The sequence below is a fragment of the Chaetura pelagica genome, unplaced genomic scaffold, assembly GCF_000747805.2.
Source record: "Chaetura pelagica isolate M959 unplaced genomic scaffold, ChaPel_1.0 scaffold143, whole genome shotgun sequence".
NCBI lineage: Eukaryota > Metazoa > Chordata > Aves > Apodiformes > Apodidae > Chaetura > Chaetura pelagica.
In genome coordinates, this window is record NW_009952701.1 from 1,789,472 (window position 1) to 1,807,251 (window position 17,780).

General features: G+C 41.0%; 1 protein-coding gene across 1 annotated transcript in view; it reads right to left on the reverse strand.

Annotated features, from left to right (window-relative positions):
- PTPRT (protein tyrosine phosphatase, receptor type, T) overlaps window positions 1-17,780 on the reverse strand; it is a gene marked incomplete at its 5' end in the record, with an annotated part of 272,054 nt that overhangs the window by 133,330 nt on the left and 120,944 nt on the right. Inside the window, 2 exons of the mRNA XM_009994060.1 lie at window positions 13,393-13,502; window positions 14,844-15,140. Coding sequence (XP_009992362.1) covers window positions 13,393-13,502; window positions 14,844-15,140 — 407 coding nt within the window. The remainder of the gene's footprint in view (window positions 1-13,392; window positions 13,503-14,843; window positions 15,141-17,780) is intronic.

Sequence of the window (17,780 nt, forward strand, 5' to 3'; positions counted from 1 at the left end):
CAGCAGGAACTCTCCCATTTTCTGGAGATAACTAAATGAAAAATGAAATGCATCTCTATCTTCTGAAATTCCACTTTCCTTTTCACACAGTTAACATGGAGCATGAAAATTCACCCAAAGCTGTTAATTGCTTTTGCAATTACTTTCTTTCACTCTGCTTATTTGGTAAGAGACATGAAGTGCACGTGATGCAAACACTTGAGGGCTCAGGGACAACCTAGCAGCGTTTTGCTGTAAGGACATGCAGCAAGGAGGTCTCCTAAGGAGATCAATAGAGTCCAACACTAACACTTCAACCAGTTGGGAGTTTCTCTTGGGTTTCTCATCCCCACTGATGCAGCATGGAAGTTCAGAAAAGACCTCTCATAGACTTGTGAAAACCCCCTGATCAGATGGCAATTTAGCCCATCTTACCCAGGATTCAACCTGCAAACAGCCCAGTAACACAGCAAACACAAACCACATTCTCTAAATCCCCTCCACACAGACCTTGGTGAGAGTGTGAAAACGTTGCTGTCCAGCTCTGCAATGTAAATATTCCTGGTGGTACAAGAAGGAGGTTTTCTCCAAGAAACAGCTGCTGTCATTCGTAAAGGACCTGCTGTGCACAGCAATAATTGGCAGAGTATTTTATTCCTCTGCTTATCTAATTTGAGGCAACACTGAAAATGCTACGTGGAACTGCAAACAAGTACAGATGCGTGTTCAGCTTCAGCATGTTTCAAATCATCTCCCAACACAGAAGAACCACCACTGGGTTTATCTTAATTGATTAATCACAGGCAAAGTTTCCACAAGCAGAGTGTGCCCCCAGCATATCATTACAGATTATTTTTACAGATACTCTGTTTAGACAGCATCGTGTTAAATCCCAGCAAATAATTTGGTCACTGAGATGTGTGTGGAGCCTTTTAGGAGCAAAGCTGCTAAAACAATTATGTAAAAATAAGAAAAAGCAGTGGGGAAACTGCACATCTTGATTCTTCCCAGGCACAAAAGCTTCACTAGGGTTTCCTCTGTCTCTTATTTGTTTGGAATAAAAAAGGAGCCATTATTATCATGCTTCCCCTGTTAGAAATATTAACCATTTGGGTGTAATTTTTCCTCTCATGGCACTGAGGAGCTCAGAGTAACAAAGGGAAACACCCAGTTCTCCATGCAGCAGACAGAATTGCAACTCATCGACACCGTTTCTTCACACGACAAGTATTAGCAAACCACTGGAGCTGCAGGGAATTTCTCATGGTCCAGAAAGGCTGCTCCAGAGGTCCACAAAGTCTGTGGTCTTTATTTAAATCTGTCAGTAAAGCAGCTAGAAATAGATGTCCCTCTCCTGCTGCTGCTGAGATTACACCAGTTAAACTTGTAGCAGGTAACATGGGACTTCCTCAAACCTCTTTTAGCAGCAGCTTTCTTGGTACTTGATTACCATGACAGAGGGAACTGAGAGTCTCAGAAACTCAGTTGACAGCACAGCAGACCTTTGCCTCAGGCAAAGCAGAATGAATTCCCTTCGTTCCCAAGTCAATGTAATTTATAGCCCAGGGCTGTGTCTCATTACTCCTGCCCAAGCCAAGGTTGTTGGAACTTCAGTGTCAGTTGAGCAACAGACTTGTCTCTTGCTGGCAAGTCCTCCGAAAGCAGGAGCCCTGGCTTTATTTAGCTGGAAATCTGGTCTACTGCATAGACAAGTTTGGAAAGAAGAGAGAAAGGCTCTGGAAAGTGGAGCACTGCAAGATACATTTGATAAATGGTAATGAGAAAGATTACAGCATCCAGGAATAAGGTTGAGTTCCATCTACCAAGCAGCCCTGTTTGCTCAGCAGCAGCATGGATGAGTTCACAGTTCATCCTTAATAAGGATGGTAGCTAGGTGAGGATGTGACTTCTGTCTGGATAACCTGAATAATTTCTAATTTGTCTGTGTCCTAAATAACAAAATGGCAAGTTAATAATGCTGTATCTGCATTATTTTGTTTTTTCTCTAAATTCAATACAAGTTTTACACTGTCACAGTTAAATAGCTTAGAAAAAGCTTTTGGCTCAGTGCAAAAAGGAAGCTTATCAAGCACTAAAAAGAAAAGCATCCTAGACAATAATATGCAGGAGTTCTGTGTGCATGATTTGTGATTTCTTTTCTCCAATAAACAAGCTCAGAATCATTCTGCAGCCACAAGCTCCTTGTGGTCTGTGCAAAAGAAAAACAAACCAACCAACCCCTCACTGTGCCACTTGGCTCTGCTGCCAGTATTTCATCCTCCATGGGATAGTCAAAGTAGATGGCAATATTGCCCTTAGTGCTGCTCACGTCCACCACGATTCACCTGTGGGAGCAATTCTGTGCAGGAGCTCATGGAAAAGGACATGCAGGTTGGAGGACTACATTTTTGGGACCACATTTTTGCTTCTGGAAAAGTCACCATAATGGGCCTTAGAGAAAATTAATCTGGACAGAAGCACCTTTGGCTGTTTTAGCAGTTGTTTGGATTCTGTTGAATTAGATATTTTCTAGCCTGTGTCCTCCCTCAGAGTTTCCATCAGGGATATGAGCCTTCTAGAAGCACTTCAAGGATGATAACAAACCCCTTGCTTTTCTTGATTCCTTCACGTGAACTTCAGAGTTAAGCCCATGAAAGCTCAGGGACTAATGAACCAAGTCCAGCAGAAGCAGTATTTCAGAATGATCAGTGACCCTGAACATCTGAACACAAAATACAAGGACACTGAAGATTTTAAAACTTTCAGGGGCAAGACTCAGGTCAAGAAGGAGCTCCTAAAATGTTCACTGGTGGGCTGATTTTGGATTTGTTGTGAATAGAGGTTCACTTGTATTCAAAAAAACAAATGAAAGAGCTTGAAACAGGAATTAAATTCTATAAAGGCAGGGCCAGACCTATGCAGGTATCTAAAGATCAATATCCTTTATTGCCTCCAGACCATTTCTTCTCCTTTTTTTTCAGTTCCAGAAGAAGAGAGAAGCTGACCCCAACATCAAAAAGGCCACCACAATAATGAGAGTGTCTCTCAGCTCTTCTTTCTATCAGACTTGTATGATTCCGGGTTTTGTCATTCATCCAAGCTCCCTTGTATGCAGCCAACAGCCTGGGCATCTTTCTTCCAAATCATCTTGCCTTTGCTGGATGATTAGGAAAACAAAACAGGGCTGGCAGATGCTGCTGTGCTCTCAGATTTTGATTTCAAGGTGATTTGTGCTCCATTCCTCCTTGGTTTGTGAGAATGGGAGGGGAAGCAAAAAGCTTCCTTGTGTCCTTGGAGCCAACTAAGGAAATAACTTGACTAGCACAGTGTCTGCTCCAAAGTGTACAGTATGTTTAGGGGGACAATCAATTCCATGGTTCTATAAAGCTGATTGAAATATGATTACACAGCAAGCCATGGGTTTTTTTTCTAAGACTCACCAGCTGCCTGTGCTTCTTAGGAACAATTACTACTGCAGGTGACTTAGGATTTCAGCTGGGATGGGCATAAGTTTCAATCTTATCAGGAAGTTTCAGACGTTTGGGGTAAAAGATTAAAGTTAATTGTACCAAGTGTTACACAAAAGGAATAATTTGAAGGAAGTTATCTTCTAATGAACAGGAAAGTGTTAGTGAACAGGATAGTGAACAATCCTTCTCCAGTGCTGTACTCCAGAACTAAAGAATATATTTTATGACCAGATGATTGGGCACATTTTCTGTCCAAGAACTCAGTATAAGCCAGGCAATTATTGCTACTTACATCCTCCTCAGATCACTACATTTCAGCTAGGGAATAGGAGGAAGCAAAGGCATTGAATTTTTCCATTCTTGTACTACTGCTTTTAGGAGAAGGTTAAGGGAGAGTTAAACAGCATTTTTGCAAGTTATATTTAAGGCTGGGAATATGTGAGAGACTAAAAGCCCTGAAGACTAAAGTCCTTTAATTTAGTCACAGCACAAGCACAGCATGGTTGGTAACAGTATAAAAAACCAGCACAGATCTAGGAATGAATATGGAACTTAACCTAGGGAGGTCCTGTAAATAAAAGAGGCCCATTTGCTCCTTAGCCTGTTTACTGGAAGTCACACAGACACAGAACCAATTAAACCTGAATACACACATAGACAACACACATGCAGGACAGAATATGACATGGCCATATTTCCAGCCTTCCCCTTGGTCAGGAGCAGAGATAACAGGGCTGAGAAGTCTCATCTACTCTCCTTGCCCAGAATCCTGATCATGTTTCCTCGAGACTTTATTGCTTTTTGTTTTCTATAAATAAAAACAAATTTAAGGTCTATGAGAAAAGGAAGGAAGAATGGAGTAGGTAACAAAGCAATTGGGAATGCCTCAGTAATGTATGCAAGCCATTAAGGATTCCATTAGGTTTACTAAAAGGTCATTAATGATAAAATATCTTCTTTTATTTTACCTACTTTCTAAACATTATAGTCTATTCTGCCATTCAAGCTTGCACCCCACTGACATTAATTAGCATGCTATATATTAAGGAGAGCTTTTAATGAGCTGTTATTTTCTATGATTTTATTGGAGAGCCTCATTGTTCAGTTTAATAGCAGAAAATGACAACTATAGAAATTGCTTTGATAGGACTGCAGCACTGAGGCAGTTCCTCAAGCTCCATACTTGTTCCTCAGTTAGTTCTTGCTGCTGAAAGCCCTGTTTAATACACTTCCCCTGGCTTACCATGCTACCCTGGGCCTCCAGAAAGCTGTAGACCATGAATAAACCCCCAGCCCAACACAACAGAGAGCTAACAACATCACATACAGCTGCTCTCTTTGTTATACATTGTAGAGTAAAAGAAGCAAGATCCATGCACCTATGGAATATTTTGCCATATTTATAGGTCAAATATCAGTCCTTGCTTTTGTTGTAGCTGAAAATTGCAGTGCCACAGATTTCTAGGCAGCGAAAACTAAGCATTTGTGCTCATATTCCAAGTGTCAGACTCACTCTATGTTGCTTCTCATAATTGCAGACAAAAGTGGTTGAATTAGAAACAAAGGGAAGAGTAAATCGTTCTCCCTGTGCTCAGACTGAGCAGCCACCAGCACTGCTCAGAATCTGTGCCACCCTGATGCCAGCCATCCTACTTGGGCAGCAGGGAGAACAGAAGTCAGGACAAAATAGTAAGAAACAGAGAGAGCAAATGAAGAGGGCAAAAAGACTCAAAGTGACAGAGACTGGTAATGAGAGTAGGGACCAGGAAACTTAACCCAAACCCATCCTGTCAACTGGATGGCAGGATCACAGTTTACATCTGGGCCTAATAAACACACATAAGGGACAGCAGTAAGATGAGTTTCCCAAAAGGAACCATGAGACTGGCATCTCCTCCTTTTGAAGGTGACAAGAAAATCACCTCAGCTAGCTTTTTCATTTGCAGAGTTTCTCAGTTGCACCCATTAACTAGATAAAGCCACCACTTCTGAATTCTTCAATCCTATCTACTTGCTACATCAGGCAACACTTAAGATGAAAGAGAAATTATCACCTAGAAAGGAAGTACAGACCTGTGTCTGTAATTTGCATTCAACTTAGCTTACATTTTGGTAAGATATTGAAAGAACTGAACATGGAATTCTTAGAGCTTTGTATTATGATAAGTGCACAGGTAGATTGGCACTTGGAAATATCAGGTGGAAGAAATAGGATTAAGAAACAATTGTTTTCCTGGATAAGCAATATAGACAAACAGCATGTATGAAAGAAGAAAGAAGAATAGACTGAACTTGTATTTTTTTCTAGGAAAGATGATAAAACATTAGAAGGCAGAAAGACAAGATGTTCACATCTCTACAAAAGTTTTTTTGGTTTTGTTTCTGTTTTTAATTGGAACTTTGTTATAGGAAAGAATAAGTTTTAGGGTTGGTTTGTTTTTTTTTCAATTCTTATCACTTGGTTTGTATTTGAAAGAGCTCAACATGCACACTAAAATAATTCAGTTCCTTCCTTTAAAAAAGAAAATGTTTTGTTGTAGCCAAATCTGTTCCCATTTGCATTGGATTTATATTGCTGCAAGTCTATTGGCTTCAAAAGAACAATAAAAAGGTAATCAAAGAAATTGTTATGCTCAAGGGACCATATTATGCTTTTATTTCTGGTAAGCTTGATAAGCAATTTTTTCTAAAACAGTTGATTCTTACTATTTATAACACAAGCATGCTATTTACCTGGAGGTTGTCATACATTTAAAAAACCCCTTACATCTGAGTTTCTCAACCCCCCTCTCATTTTCTCATCAAGATGTTACTGGAAACCACAAGATTTAGAAGAGCATCATTAACAAATGTTTCCAAGTCTATCTTGCAAATAACAGTAAGGGAGTAGCACACAATTAAGAGTGTTCTATCATTTGAAGAACTTTGTTCAAAAGCTCTTGAAGGTGTTTATTCAGAAAAGTATCCCTAATTAGGAAATCATTTCAACATTTCCTGAGTTTAAGGCTGTGTGAAACTAACTGGGACAGGATGGAGAGAAACAAGAACAATAAAGATCCAGGCAGGCTCTTTTCACCAGGGTTTAGCACTTGAGTCCCCAGCCAGGCAGCTCATGGTGCCTCATTTTCTCCTGCCCTCCTGAGCTGGAAGGAGCAGGAAGCCACCAGCTGTTGCCCTCAGACCTTCCAGGCAGACAGAGCAGCACTTCATTCCTGTCAGCCCCCACATCAACTTTAAATCACAACAGCTCCAGCTGACTTCAGTTCTGCCATTTTATGTTTCCAAACATGTCAGGGGAAGAAAAGCCATCCTGTTTCACCTGAACAGCAATTGCATATGTTGGCTTCTATAGTACTGTGCACAGGTAAACTGACTTTTCCTTGCAGCATTGGACAAGCCACCTGAAATGCCCAGGGTAAGGCAGAGGGGACACTGAAGCACATATTACAATTGTAGGACTTACACAGAGCTTATAAGCCATTTTACTTTATTATAAATAGGAAAAGAGCTCTCAGTGGGATTCTGCTGGCTGAAAGAAAAGATATTTCGTGTGACCTTGTGCTCCTCAAATTTCACTGCAAAGCTCTCACTAAGCTCTGCCTTGTCCCAGAAACAGAACAGGGTCTGTGGCTGACACGGCATCTTCAGTCCGCTAGGAAAGTGAGCAATGCTCAGATTTATAGCCCTTCTCAATTGCCAAGAGAAGATAATACATCAGTGCAATCAGCACCATTCATTTTCCAAAGTCTGGCCTGAATCCTGACTAAGAATGTTGGCAGCATCTAACCAACCTGTCCACCAAGTGCTCAGTCAATACTTCAGTCAGCAACCATGTAATAAACAATTACTCTTCAGCCAGCCCAGCCCTCTTCCAGTGCAGTTCTGCACAAAAAGCCATTAACTGCAGAACTAATTTAGCTGTGTAGAAATGCACAGCTTCCCTTAGATGTAATTGAGAGGATGAAGCAGCCTTCTCCAGAGCTGACAGAGTTTCAAACTTAAACAGATTATACATGGCCACACGGTTTTGTTGCTAGTTTAGATTATTACAGAATTCTAATTCAACATGGTACAGATGCAGTGAAACAGTTATTCTTCATGTAATTGACTTTCATGGACTTTGGACAAACAATACACTGCAGTACAAGCCACTGTGTAAATCCAGTGTCAAAGGAGAACAACATTAATGAACAGAGATTAATATCCAGTTGTACCAAGACCGCACTGTCAAATGCCCCTACAGAAAAGTGATACACTCATCCAGATATACAATCCTTCATTGAGAATTTCCTGGGTTTTGAGCACTTAACAGTGTTTCCTTCATGTTCAGCTGAATGCAGCTGTGTGGAGGTGGCCTTCCTGCAGCACACACTCAGTGAGCTGAAGTGAGGAAGCTCCGTCCCAGGAGTATCGTGCATCCACAGAATGCAACTGAGAAGCTGTAACACGATTGATTTTCAGGGGAACTTTCAAAACCACTTCTCACTGAAAACAATTTCCCAGAGTCGTCATCTTTCCACTATTTCAACTCTAGAGATTTGTATAAATTGGCTGTAAGATTTTGTGGTTGTTGCTTTTCTTCTTGTAGGAGCCCAGTTTTTGTTTTTCTTAACCAAAACAAAAGCACCTTTAAATAAACAAAGAAATTACTAAACCAAGTCAAGTTCCCAACACTTTCAGCTTTTCCAGGAAAGCTTCTTTTTCCACATATTTTAGCAGGGAAGATTTTATCCTAAAAATGTCAGGTTTCATGAATAACTTAAAAAAGGGTTCTGATTAGAACTGCCTGTATATCCATGTAGCAGATAGATATCACACCAGATAATCATGCTTTGTGTTGTAATAAATATGCACTTTCAGTGGTCAAAGGTGGGAGAAATTTGTTTCCACCCAGTTTTAAATCCAGACAGTGCATCCCCCGAATATTAACCTTATGCACGACCCTCTAAGAGGCAGTTTCCATGTAATGTCCTCTCCTGCAGAGAAACAGTGAGCGAAGTGATGGAGAAGAAATGGCATATTGGTAACTGGAGAGATGAGGAAGGGCAGATGGCATTTTTGCATGGAAACTAAAAGAATCTGTAACCTCTGAAGTGCAATTTAAACTCAGATCTACTGGGTTTAGAGGAACTAGGCTCCAAGCATCCCATTAAAGAGCTGAAATTGTGGATGAAAGTCCCTTCTATTATTATTCCTGGCATCTAAATAGAGATTTACAGCATTTCAGAAACACTGCCTGAGAAAACTAGCTAGTTAGAAGCTGCAAATGCATCTTTATTTTTCTTTATTTTTCCCAAGGCCCATGTGCAACCCACAGGGGACTTAATAATCGTGAAGATGAGAACATAAGTGATTACAAGACTACACCTTACAATGCTTAAAAAGGCAGCTTGCTGTTTAAACATTGCCTTTAGGCATGGCTCACTGAAAGGACTTCAACAGTCTGAGAGCAATTTTTCCAGCCCAGGAGCTGAATATACTCCAGCCACCCCTAAAATGCTTGTTTACCTTAGAACGATGCCTCCCCCCAGGTAGTGTGACAACATTTTCAGACAGAAATACTTGTGAGTTATTTTTTTTCCTTCTTCCTCTATAAGGGTGAACTAGTCTAAAACCTGACAATTCTGAGCAATAGTTCACACACACACACAAAAATGTATTTAGAAAAGCAAAAGCAAGCATCACTTCCTGAGTGCACCCATAAGCCTCCAGCTGCCCAAACAGACAGGGAAATGCAGATACAAGTAATATTTGTTTCTTTACATTTTTCAAGGTTAAATGCAAGTTTGCACAAAATATCTGGGTCCACATGTGTCAGAAGCACTTTGATTTGGATTTTGTAATAAGTGCTTGAGACAACCTCATATAATCTAAAAGCAGAGCAATTTAAGTGCCAAAGCTGGTCTATGACCTTAAATTAGATGTCTTGTCCCAGCAGTCCAGTGACAGCACAGGTCTTTCTGCTGTCTGATGGTGGTTTGACTTTACACACACTTAGGATATAAAAAAAAAGGGAAAAGATAATAAAAGTAATCTTTGTTGCATGTCTTTGTACACAAAGGCTTTGAAGCTAAACTCCCACATGGTATAAGCACAATAAGAGCATTTGGTTATTAGGGATTTTAAAGCACAGCAGCTTCTCAGGATGGGTAAGAAAAAAAATCAGCAACTTGTTGTGCTTTCAGTCTGCCAGGAGACTGAAAGGGGGACAAGGTTCATTACAATATTATTAGATTCTGCCATTCACAGCTGGCTGCCAGAGGCAGCTGTAATAACACCTCTTCCATAAGTGTTACATGCACCAACCCCTCTGCAGAGCATTCTACCCAAACCAGTGCACCAGCAAAATCCATCCCTGCTGTTTAGCTGTGTTGCTGAACACAGGTTGATCTACTTGTCTCACCAAAGTACCACACACATTGAAGCTACCTGAGGACTTGGCTGTAGCAAAAACTCTTCAGCTTGTTCTGGCTTGCAGGGCACACCTGCAGCAGCAGCCGACACACCTCCCTGCTGCTTTCCTTGACCAGACAGATCACCCAACACCTCCTAACTCATGTTACCAACTCCTTTGCTCTGCTCCTCTCACACACCCACAACAAACTGTGCAATCACTCCCTTTCTACACAGCTCACATCCTAATCTTTTCAGCATACCAATTAACTGACTTGCAATTCCCAGAGCTTTCCGAGTTCCCTTGAACACGAGGTTTCTGCTCCCTAGAAACAGACTGCAATTACCTACTCTTTTGGGGATCTAGAAGGTTCCTTCATTTAAAAAATCCAGCTGTGGCTGTACCCAATGAAACAATTAATTCTCCAACTAAACACAGGGGGGTTTCAAGCAAGTTTTAAATACAAGGTTACTGCTGCCTTTATTAAAAGCCTACAACAACATTTTGAAGGATAAATTTCAATCAGAAGGAACTTGTGTAAGTCAGAAAGTTTCCTTAAGGTCCTTCCATTTTGTTTAGGCTCTTTATAAGTACTCACTCATCATGAAATTAGGGATTCTGGCTGCCAAATGACTTGCTGAGGGTTGCACTGCTGAATTTCAGCCCAGTTGGCATGTAAGCAGCATGCATGCACACTGCAATGGCAAGTTGTGTGCTAGGGAAGTCAGACTGGCAGGGAACCGACCTGAGAAGAAAATCTGTCCCAAGGAAAAGTAAATGGGATGTAGGTAGAATAGACAGTGTGATTAGTTGGAAGCATTTTTAGAGGCTTACAACAATTCTTAACAGAATCAGGGAGAAAATACAGTATCCAGAAACAATGGATCAAATCTTGATGGTGATGGGAAGACTATTATTTAGTAGGGAGAGAAGGGGATTTTGTTTTTATTAGGAGCGTTTGTGGCAATAGGGGTTTTAGAGATCATCACTTGCATGACACCTACATGTCACTCTAGCCAGCTATTTCCTGGTTTAAAGCTGGTCTTGCCACCACTAACTCCAATTCATAAGGTGTTATTTCTTAATCTGTACTTTGCAGGCATTTTTTTTTCTTTAATAAAGGCTGGTAGGCTCTTGGCTTTGTTTCTCCCTAATGACAACAGCACAACTGCAGAGCTTCTGGGTAGGTGCAAATTTGCTATCACACCCCCAAGCCTGCTAGTTCCAGAGAGTGCAGAGCAGCTCTGCTAGTGCTGGGCTGCAGGAGTCCATGTCCTGCACAGAGCTCAGTCAAGTTGTGCTGCACATGTTCACATTACTTTTTTTTTCTGCTGTTATCCTGAAAGCCTTCTGCAATGTGCCCAGGTGGCCAAAGCAAACAGCACCCTGGCTGGTATCAGCCCTAGTGTCGCCAGCAGGAGCAGGGCAGGCAGGGATCACCCCACTTTGCTGGGCACTGGTGAGGCAGCATCTCAAATCCTGGAGTCAGTTCTGACAACTACCCCAGAAATGTTCTGCCCATCTCTCTGGGTTACATTTACCTGATTATCTGTGGTTTTATCTTCAACTGATGAACTTGTCTCAGAGTGTGATGGAGAATGGGAATGTTCTGTATGAATTTTCCCTTATAAGAAGGGAAGGAAAGGAAAACATTCCCATTTGTGACAATTTTCAGGCCCTCTGGTTCTCCTGGTGTTTTTAACACTTGCATTTTCATCCTATTGAAGATGAAGGGGAGGAGGAAAAGGTAGGAGAGTCTGAATTCACCTTGATTTCTCTTTGGTTTCAGCTGCCAAATATGCACAGAATCATTATCAGAAAAGAAAAATTTGTTTGTGCTTCCACTGACGCTCAAGCAAGGAAGTGACCTGAGGGGCAAAGGCACTGTCATGATGCATCACTACCCTGGAGGCATTAAAGCATCTCTCTGCAGCTGCTCAGCCAGAACAGCTACTCAGATTTCTGAAGTCCTTCCTACTAGCTGAGCCCAAGGCAACATTTCAGTAGGAAATGACCTCTTTAAAAATTAAAAGCAGTTATTTTTGCATCATTTGTCTTGGATTATTTCAGATGTCTTCCATTATAGGTCGCCCATGTTGCCAGAAAAATAATGAATTTGCAACTGATTCTCTTCAGATCAGCTCCTTAAAAATGCAGAGCTTTGCTGCAGAATTCCTTACACAGACCCAGGAGAGCAGGTAGTACACCTTCAAAACCATGGCATTGCAAGGGTTGGTTCTAGTTCTAGTACACACAGTTGGTATACAACCTGCAGAGATTTCTACCAATGTCTCAACAGGGACCAACAAAAAATGACTCCTTACTTTCAGCAAGGATTATCACCTGGCTGAAACGACACAAAATTAGCAAAAGGAACTTTGATTCCTTTTAGTCTTGTTATATCAAATCCAACCTACTCCTTGTGAGCCAGCTGGAGAAAGAACCTACAAGTGCAGCTATATTTAAGCCCAGGAGAAAGATCTCTTGCTCATGTTGTAGAGCAAGAGCTCATTGATGTTAAACCTGCTTGACTTTTTTTCCATTTGAGCACCACAGTGTCAGAGACAGCCAGCAGTAGCAAGGACAACTAGGAGTGACATGTTAGAGACATATTGTTCTAAACTGAGAAGCTGGATGGCAAAAGGAGATGAGCAGAACCCTGTTGGCAGTGGCAAAGTTGCTTCTTGCACCCACACCTTTCCCAAAAGCTGTTTTTTAAAAATCCCAGCATTAAAGAGAATGACCTTGCTGCACAAACTGACAGTGAAGACTTTAACATCACCATAAAAACACTTTTTTTCTGCTCATTCTGATCTTACTGTAGTAAAAACTGAACCTATAAACTAAAACACGCTCAGTCCACACCACTTACTGCTATTTAATAAAGGTGTTTCTACCTTCCCTTGTAGGATTGTCTCTCATTTCATGTGATCCTCTAAAGCAGTTCTCCTTTACATTCCATCATCCTTGGATGTACCTGATGTTATGGATGCAGTATCACCAGAAGTACCTGACATCAGCAAGGCAGGCTTGCTTGCTTGCTTGCTTCCTTCCTTCCTCCCTCCCTCCCTTCCTCCCTTCCTTCCTCCCTTCCTTCCTAGAATCACACCTACATTTTTTTCATCCCACACAGGATAGTCAGTGGTTATATATGACCTGATGTATATTTGCTTGGAGGTGAGGAAAGTAGTTGGACTAGATTAGACGTACCATTGAAACACTCCAGAACAGCACTGTAAGGTATAAAACCTAACAGAAGTTTACCTCTTAGAGATGCTGCAGTATTAAAAAGGGCAGGAATTGAAAACCCAAGACATGGGGGAATAGATGGATCTCATTTTGCCACAAATATTGGTAGAGAAATCTTCTCTTTTTTGAACTGGAAAACTGTTCCAGTGACAGCAGCAGCCTATCTTGAGAATTCTTATCTATTTTAATCAGGCTGCTTCTAGCACCTGCTGAAATGTCTCCAGAGCTCAGGATTGGCTTAAACACATATGAAAAGGGCCCTGTGGCATGTATTCCTTGACAACAATCTGTTCTCCTCACCTCATAGAGTGTAATGATGCCATTTGTCTCATTTGGAGGCTTCCACTGAACATAGATCTTCTCTTCAAAAGGTCCTCCCTGGATGGATTCCAAGGGAATGGGTCCAGGAACTATAGAGGGGAAAAAAAACAAACCCACACCAAAAAAACTGTTAGAAGTTACCACCAGCTCAAGTTGTACACAACATCAGAAGACACTGAGAGGCCATCAGGTGGGAGGTTCAAAGTTTAAAACAAACCAAACAAAAATAATACAGTTTTTAAAACCCTCAAGGCACTACCATTGCACCAATTTACTATCAAGGTGAAGGCCCATTCCCAACCTCCAGTTCAAATAAGAAAACTCTAATCTGACCAAGAAGTGATAAATAAACTCAGAATCCATGAAAATCTGAAGTTAGTTTCAGTACATACTTGTTCCAGCACAGCAGCAAATGTAATTTGTCCTTCTCTGTCCACACAACAGCAAAGCTCTATCCACCTTAACAGCCAGACTGCACCTTGGCAGAAAGACAGTGCTGGGCTGCACACCTTTATCAATGTGAAAGATTGATCTTCATAGTAAAGTAACAATGCAAGATTTATAGTTTATTATGGCTGCAAGGCCAGCTAAAAAATTCAGCTGCTCACTCGAAATTTTAATGCTGTAGAAGATAACTAACTAAATGCACTTCCAAGCCTGTCTGATAAGAACCCTGTTCATTTTTCTGAAAGATCTGCCATCCTCTTATGTCCCCTCCTATGATATACTGGACTGCAAGAGCCACTTGCAGCTGAGAGAAACTCAGGACAGCAACTCTTCACAGCTCTGGCAGAGGAAGAATGTTTCTTTTGTAACACAGGAGACAGAAAGGAGGCTTGTAGTTTATGAGAGTCCTTGATCTGAAATAGCTCAGATAGGATAAAAACATTTCAGAGCTTTCCATCAGTACCTCCAGGAAACAGTTCTTTTGTATCAAGAAGGAAGAGTTAGCACCAAATGAACTTGGCTTCTGAGACATAAATAAAATGCTACAACCAGAAGACCAGCATTAAGAAAAGCTACACTCTGGGAAGGAAGACATGATATTTCTTTTTGGGCCACTGATGTGAAGGCAGAGGGAAAAAACAACAAATGCCAGGATTATATTTGCCCATATGATGAAAAGAAGCTGCTCGGTGGGTCCTGGGTAGTTCAGAACACTCCAGAGACATAAACCTGCTGCTGTTCATTTATTGCACAGGTTGGTGTTGATCATTCTGAGCACTTCAGGGAGCCCTGTCCTTTCCAGAAGGAAGAGTGTGAAATGGAAATTATTTAAACCTACAAATGTTACTCGCATAACACACACACTGCCCAGAGATGCCATTTAAAAGTCTCATGGGACAGAGGGTAATTTTGTTACTTAGAACTTGAAGATATTCATTTTCCCCTAAGAAAACAAGCAGGCAAACAAACTCAACATAACTTACCATCTTCCTCAGTCTGCACAACCAACTCCTCACTTTCCATTTTGCCCTCTGGATTAGAGAGGGCTAACCTCAGCCTGATGGTCATGAAGGGCCGAAGGCCTCGCAGGGTGTAGTGGGAAGAAGTTTGGATGAGTTCTTCTGCCTCGAATTTCTGCTGGTTGAACACATAGTGGTACTGGACTGTGAGGTTGTAGCTGTGGCAGCGGGTCACTGCGTAACCGAAGGGCTCCCACTGCAACGTCAGCTGCCGGGACCGAATATCAACCACTTCTACATTTTGGGGTCCATGGACAGGATCTGTGAAGCAAGCAAAATTAAAAAAATTAAAAAACGATCTTAAAAGAGGTCAGACAGCCATTAATATGCTTCCTTCTATATTGCCAGAGTCACAACTCTGAATGTTCTTGTGTTTACACTGTAAATGTGACACAGAAATTAAGGTCAGGTCCAGAAATGTCGAGAGGCTTCTGAGGGGTTCCTGAACATCCCATGATAGGGCACTGAACAGTGATCATGTTCCTGATTCCTGGGAAACCCCACTGAATCCAACAATGGCAGCACTATTCCTGTCAGCTAAGGCAGTGTGAAAGTCACATTTCCTTCATCCTAAATTAAAACAAATAATCCAAAAAACCAAACCAAACGAAAACCCAAAACACAACAAACAAATACCCACAAAAAAAAAAAAAAGGTACTTGATTGTTTACTTGAAAGTGCTCAAATACTTTGGTGACACCACTTCCAAGTGACACAAATACACAGGAAATGGCTGCCAGAGAAGGACTGAGCCCAAGTCTCTGAGCTTTCAATGTAGCTACACAGCCCCTAGAGCCTCCTGCCCACTCCAAACCCACCCCGCTCAGAGACTAAAGCACAAGAGTGGAAGGAATCACAATTAAGAGCCCTACTGTTGGACTTCCACCATCCCAGTGTTACTGCCTCCTCCATTTTTTCAACTCTTGTATGTTTTGGCAAGGCAGCAAAGAAGCAGATCATCCCACTCCTTGAGTAAGTTGTCTGAGTCATTTCAACCTTGTGCCAATTCAACTTTTATTTCAGCTCTTATCAATATCTTGGCCCCATCAACGTTTCACTGCCCTTTATTATGCTTTTAACAGTATCTGACTGAGGTACAGTTTGAATATTCATATGGAGGAATCATTTTCACCTGCTGTTCCTCAATTTATTTTTAACAGCATAACTCAAATGCTGTGACTACAGACTCTGTCCTTTATATAAAATATAAATGCATGCACTGCTAGACATGGAGACATAAAGAATGAAGGATGAGTGAGTAAAATCAGAGCTTGAGATACGTCAGATCGTAATAATATTACCCATCATAGTTTGTTTATCTGACATTTCTTCAACTTGTGTAACTCATTTGCTTTTCCACTCAATATGCATCTAAGCAAGGTAATTAGAAAATGCATAATTTCACATAAACTTCCTTGATTTATAGCACAATTTAGTGTTTCGCCCACTTCTCGTGTTCGCTCACGATCTCAACCTATGAAAGGAATAAACGTTTTCCTGGAAACAACAAAAGCCACAAGGACTCCCAAATACCAGTTCCACTTCTTTGAAACATAATTAAGGTGGAGAAAAAGCCTTCTAGTAATTCTTGAAAGTAAAACACACACCAGCCATCCTGCCCTCAACCTACTAATGCCTAGCAGAAAATACACTGTAACAACCAGCATATTCTGTGTTACTTCTGAAGAAACCTTAGTAGTTGCCAGTGGGGAAACAGCTGCTTCTGAAACAAAACCATTCCAAACCTTTATATATACACACACACAGACATTTTTCAAAAACAACTAATATTAAAGGATCAGGGGTCCGAGGCTGGCAACTGGTTTAGGATCCTATATGCATCATGGCATTCCCTTAACATCCAAAAAACACCTCTTAAATTATATTCTTTGGTATTGTGTGTCACAAAAAGAAAGGATAATTGGGAACTTAGGAAGTTTGCATGCATGGATATACATGGACATGTTTAGCATCAGGTGGTATTAGCTCCTTTACTATAAAAGCATAAAAAGAACATTTCTGTAGATTAACTGAATAAAGAGATGGTTCTGGGAAATCTTTCAGTCTCTGACACAGTAAAGGTGAGTACAAGCCCTGTTCCAAGGTGCATTGAAAGGAAAGAACCCTAAAGCAGATGCAGATGCTTGTCCTTCAGAACTCTCCACCACAGCAAGTGATCAGCTCCAGACCCCAACCCAGATTGTGGCTGAGAGACAGCAAAGACTTCTCATGCCAAGACAATGATGCAGCTGAAGATGACAACTAGCCTCCATGGGGTTTTGTAGGGGTTTTTTTGGGTTTGATTTTTGTGGTTTGGGTTTTGGTTTTGTTGGGGGTTTTTTTGTTGTTTTGTTTTGTTTTAATTACAACTATTTCAAGTCTGTCATCTTATGGAATGAATAGCTAATTAGAGGGGGTTTGGTTTATTGATATCAGATGTGCTGAGTCCATCAGTGAGTAAGGAACGACTAACTCAGGATCATCTCACCAAGTTGTGTGTCCAAAACCTGCACCATGGAAGATCACCTGCATTTTTTGAATTATTTTCTCATGTTATCTACATTTGCCTTTTCCTTTCTTACCTAGAGTTATAAGTCACAGGAACTGCCTGTATTAACCAGTTTCTAATTCTACTCAAAATTTTACTGTAAATGCTCTAAGATACACCCTGAGACCTTTCTTTTTCTTTTTTTCAGCAGAAGCTTTTCAAGAGAGTAACCAGCCTATTAGCAATTTACTTGGAGTTGCAAAGTGAGAAACTAAATTACAGATTCCAAGCAGACCTCACTTCACAATCACAGAACATACCACATTCTCCCAAGAACTGTCTGTTCTCAGGCTGATAATCCTAAAATGTGAGATCTTTTCAATGCAAAAATGAGATCATGATGCAGTTGATAA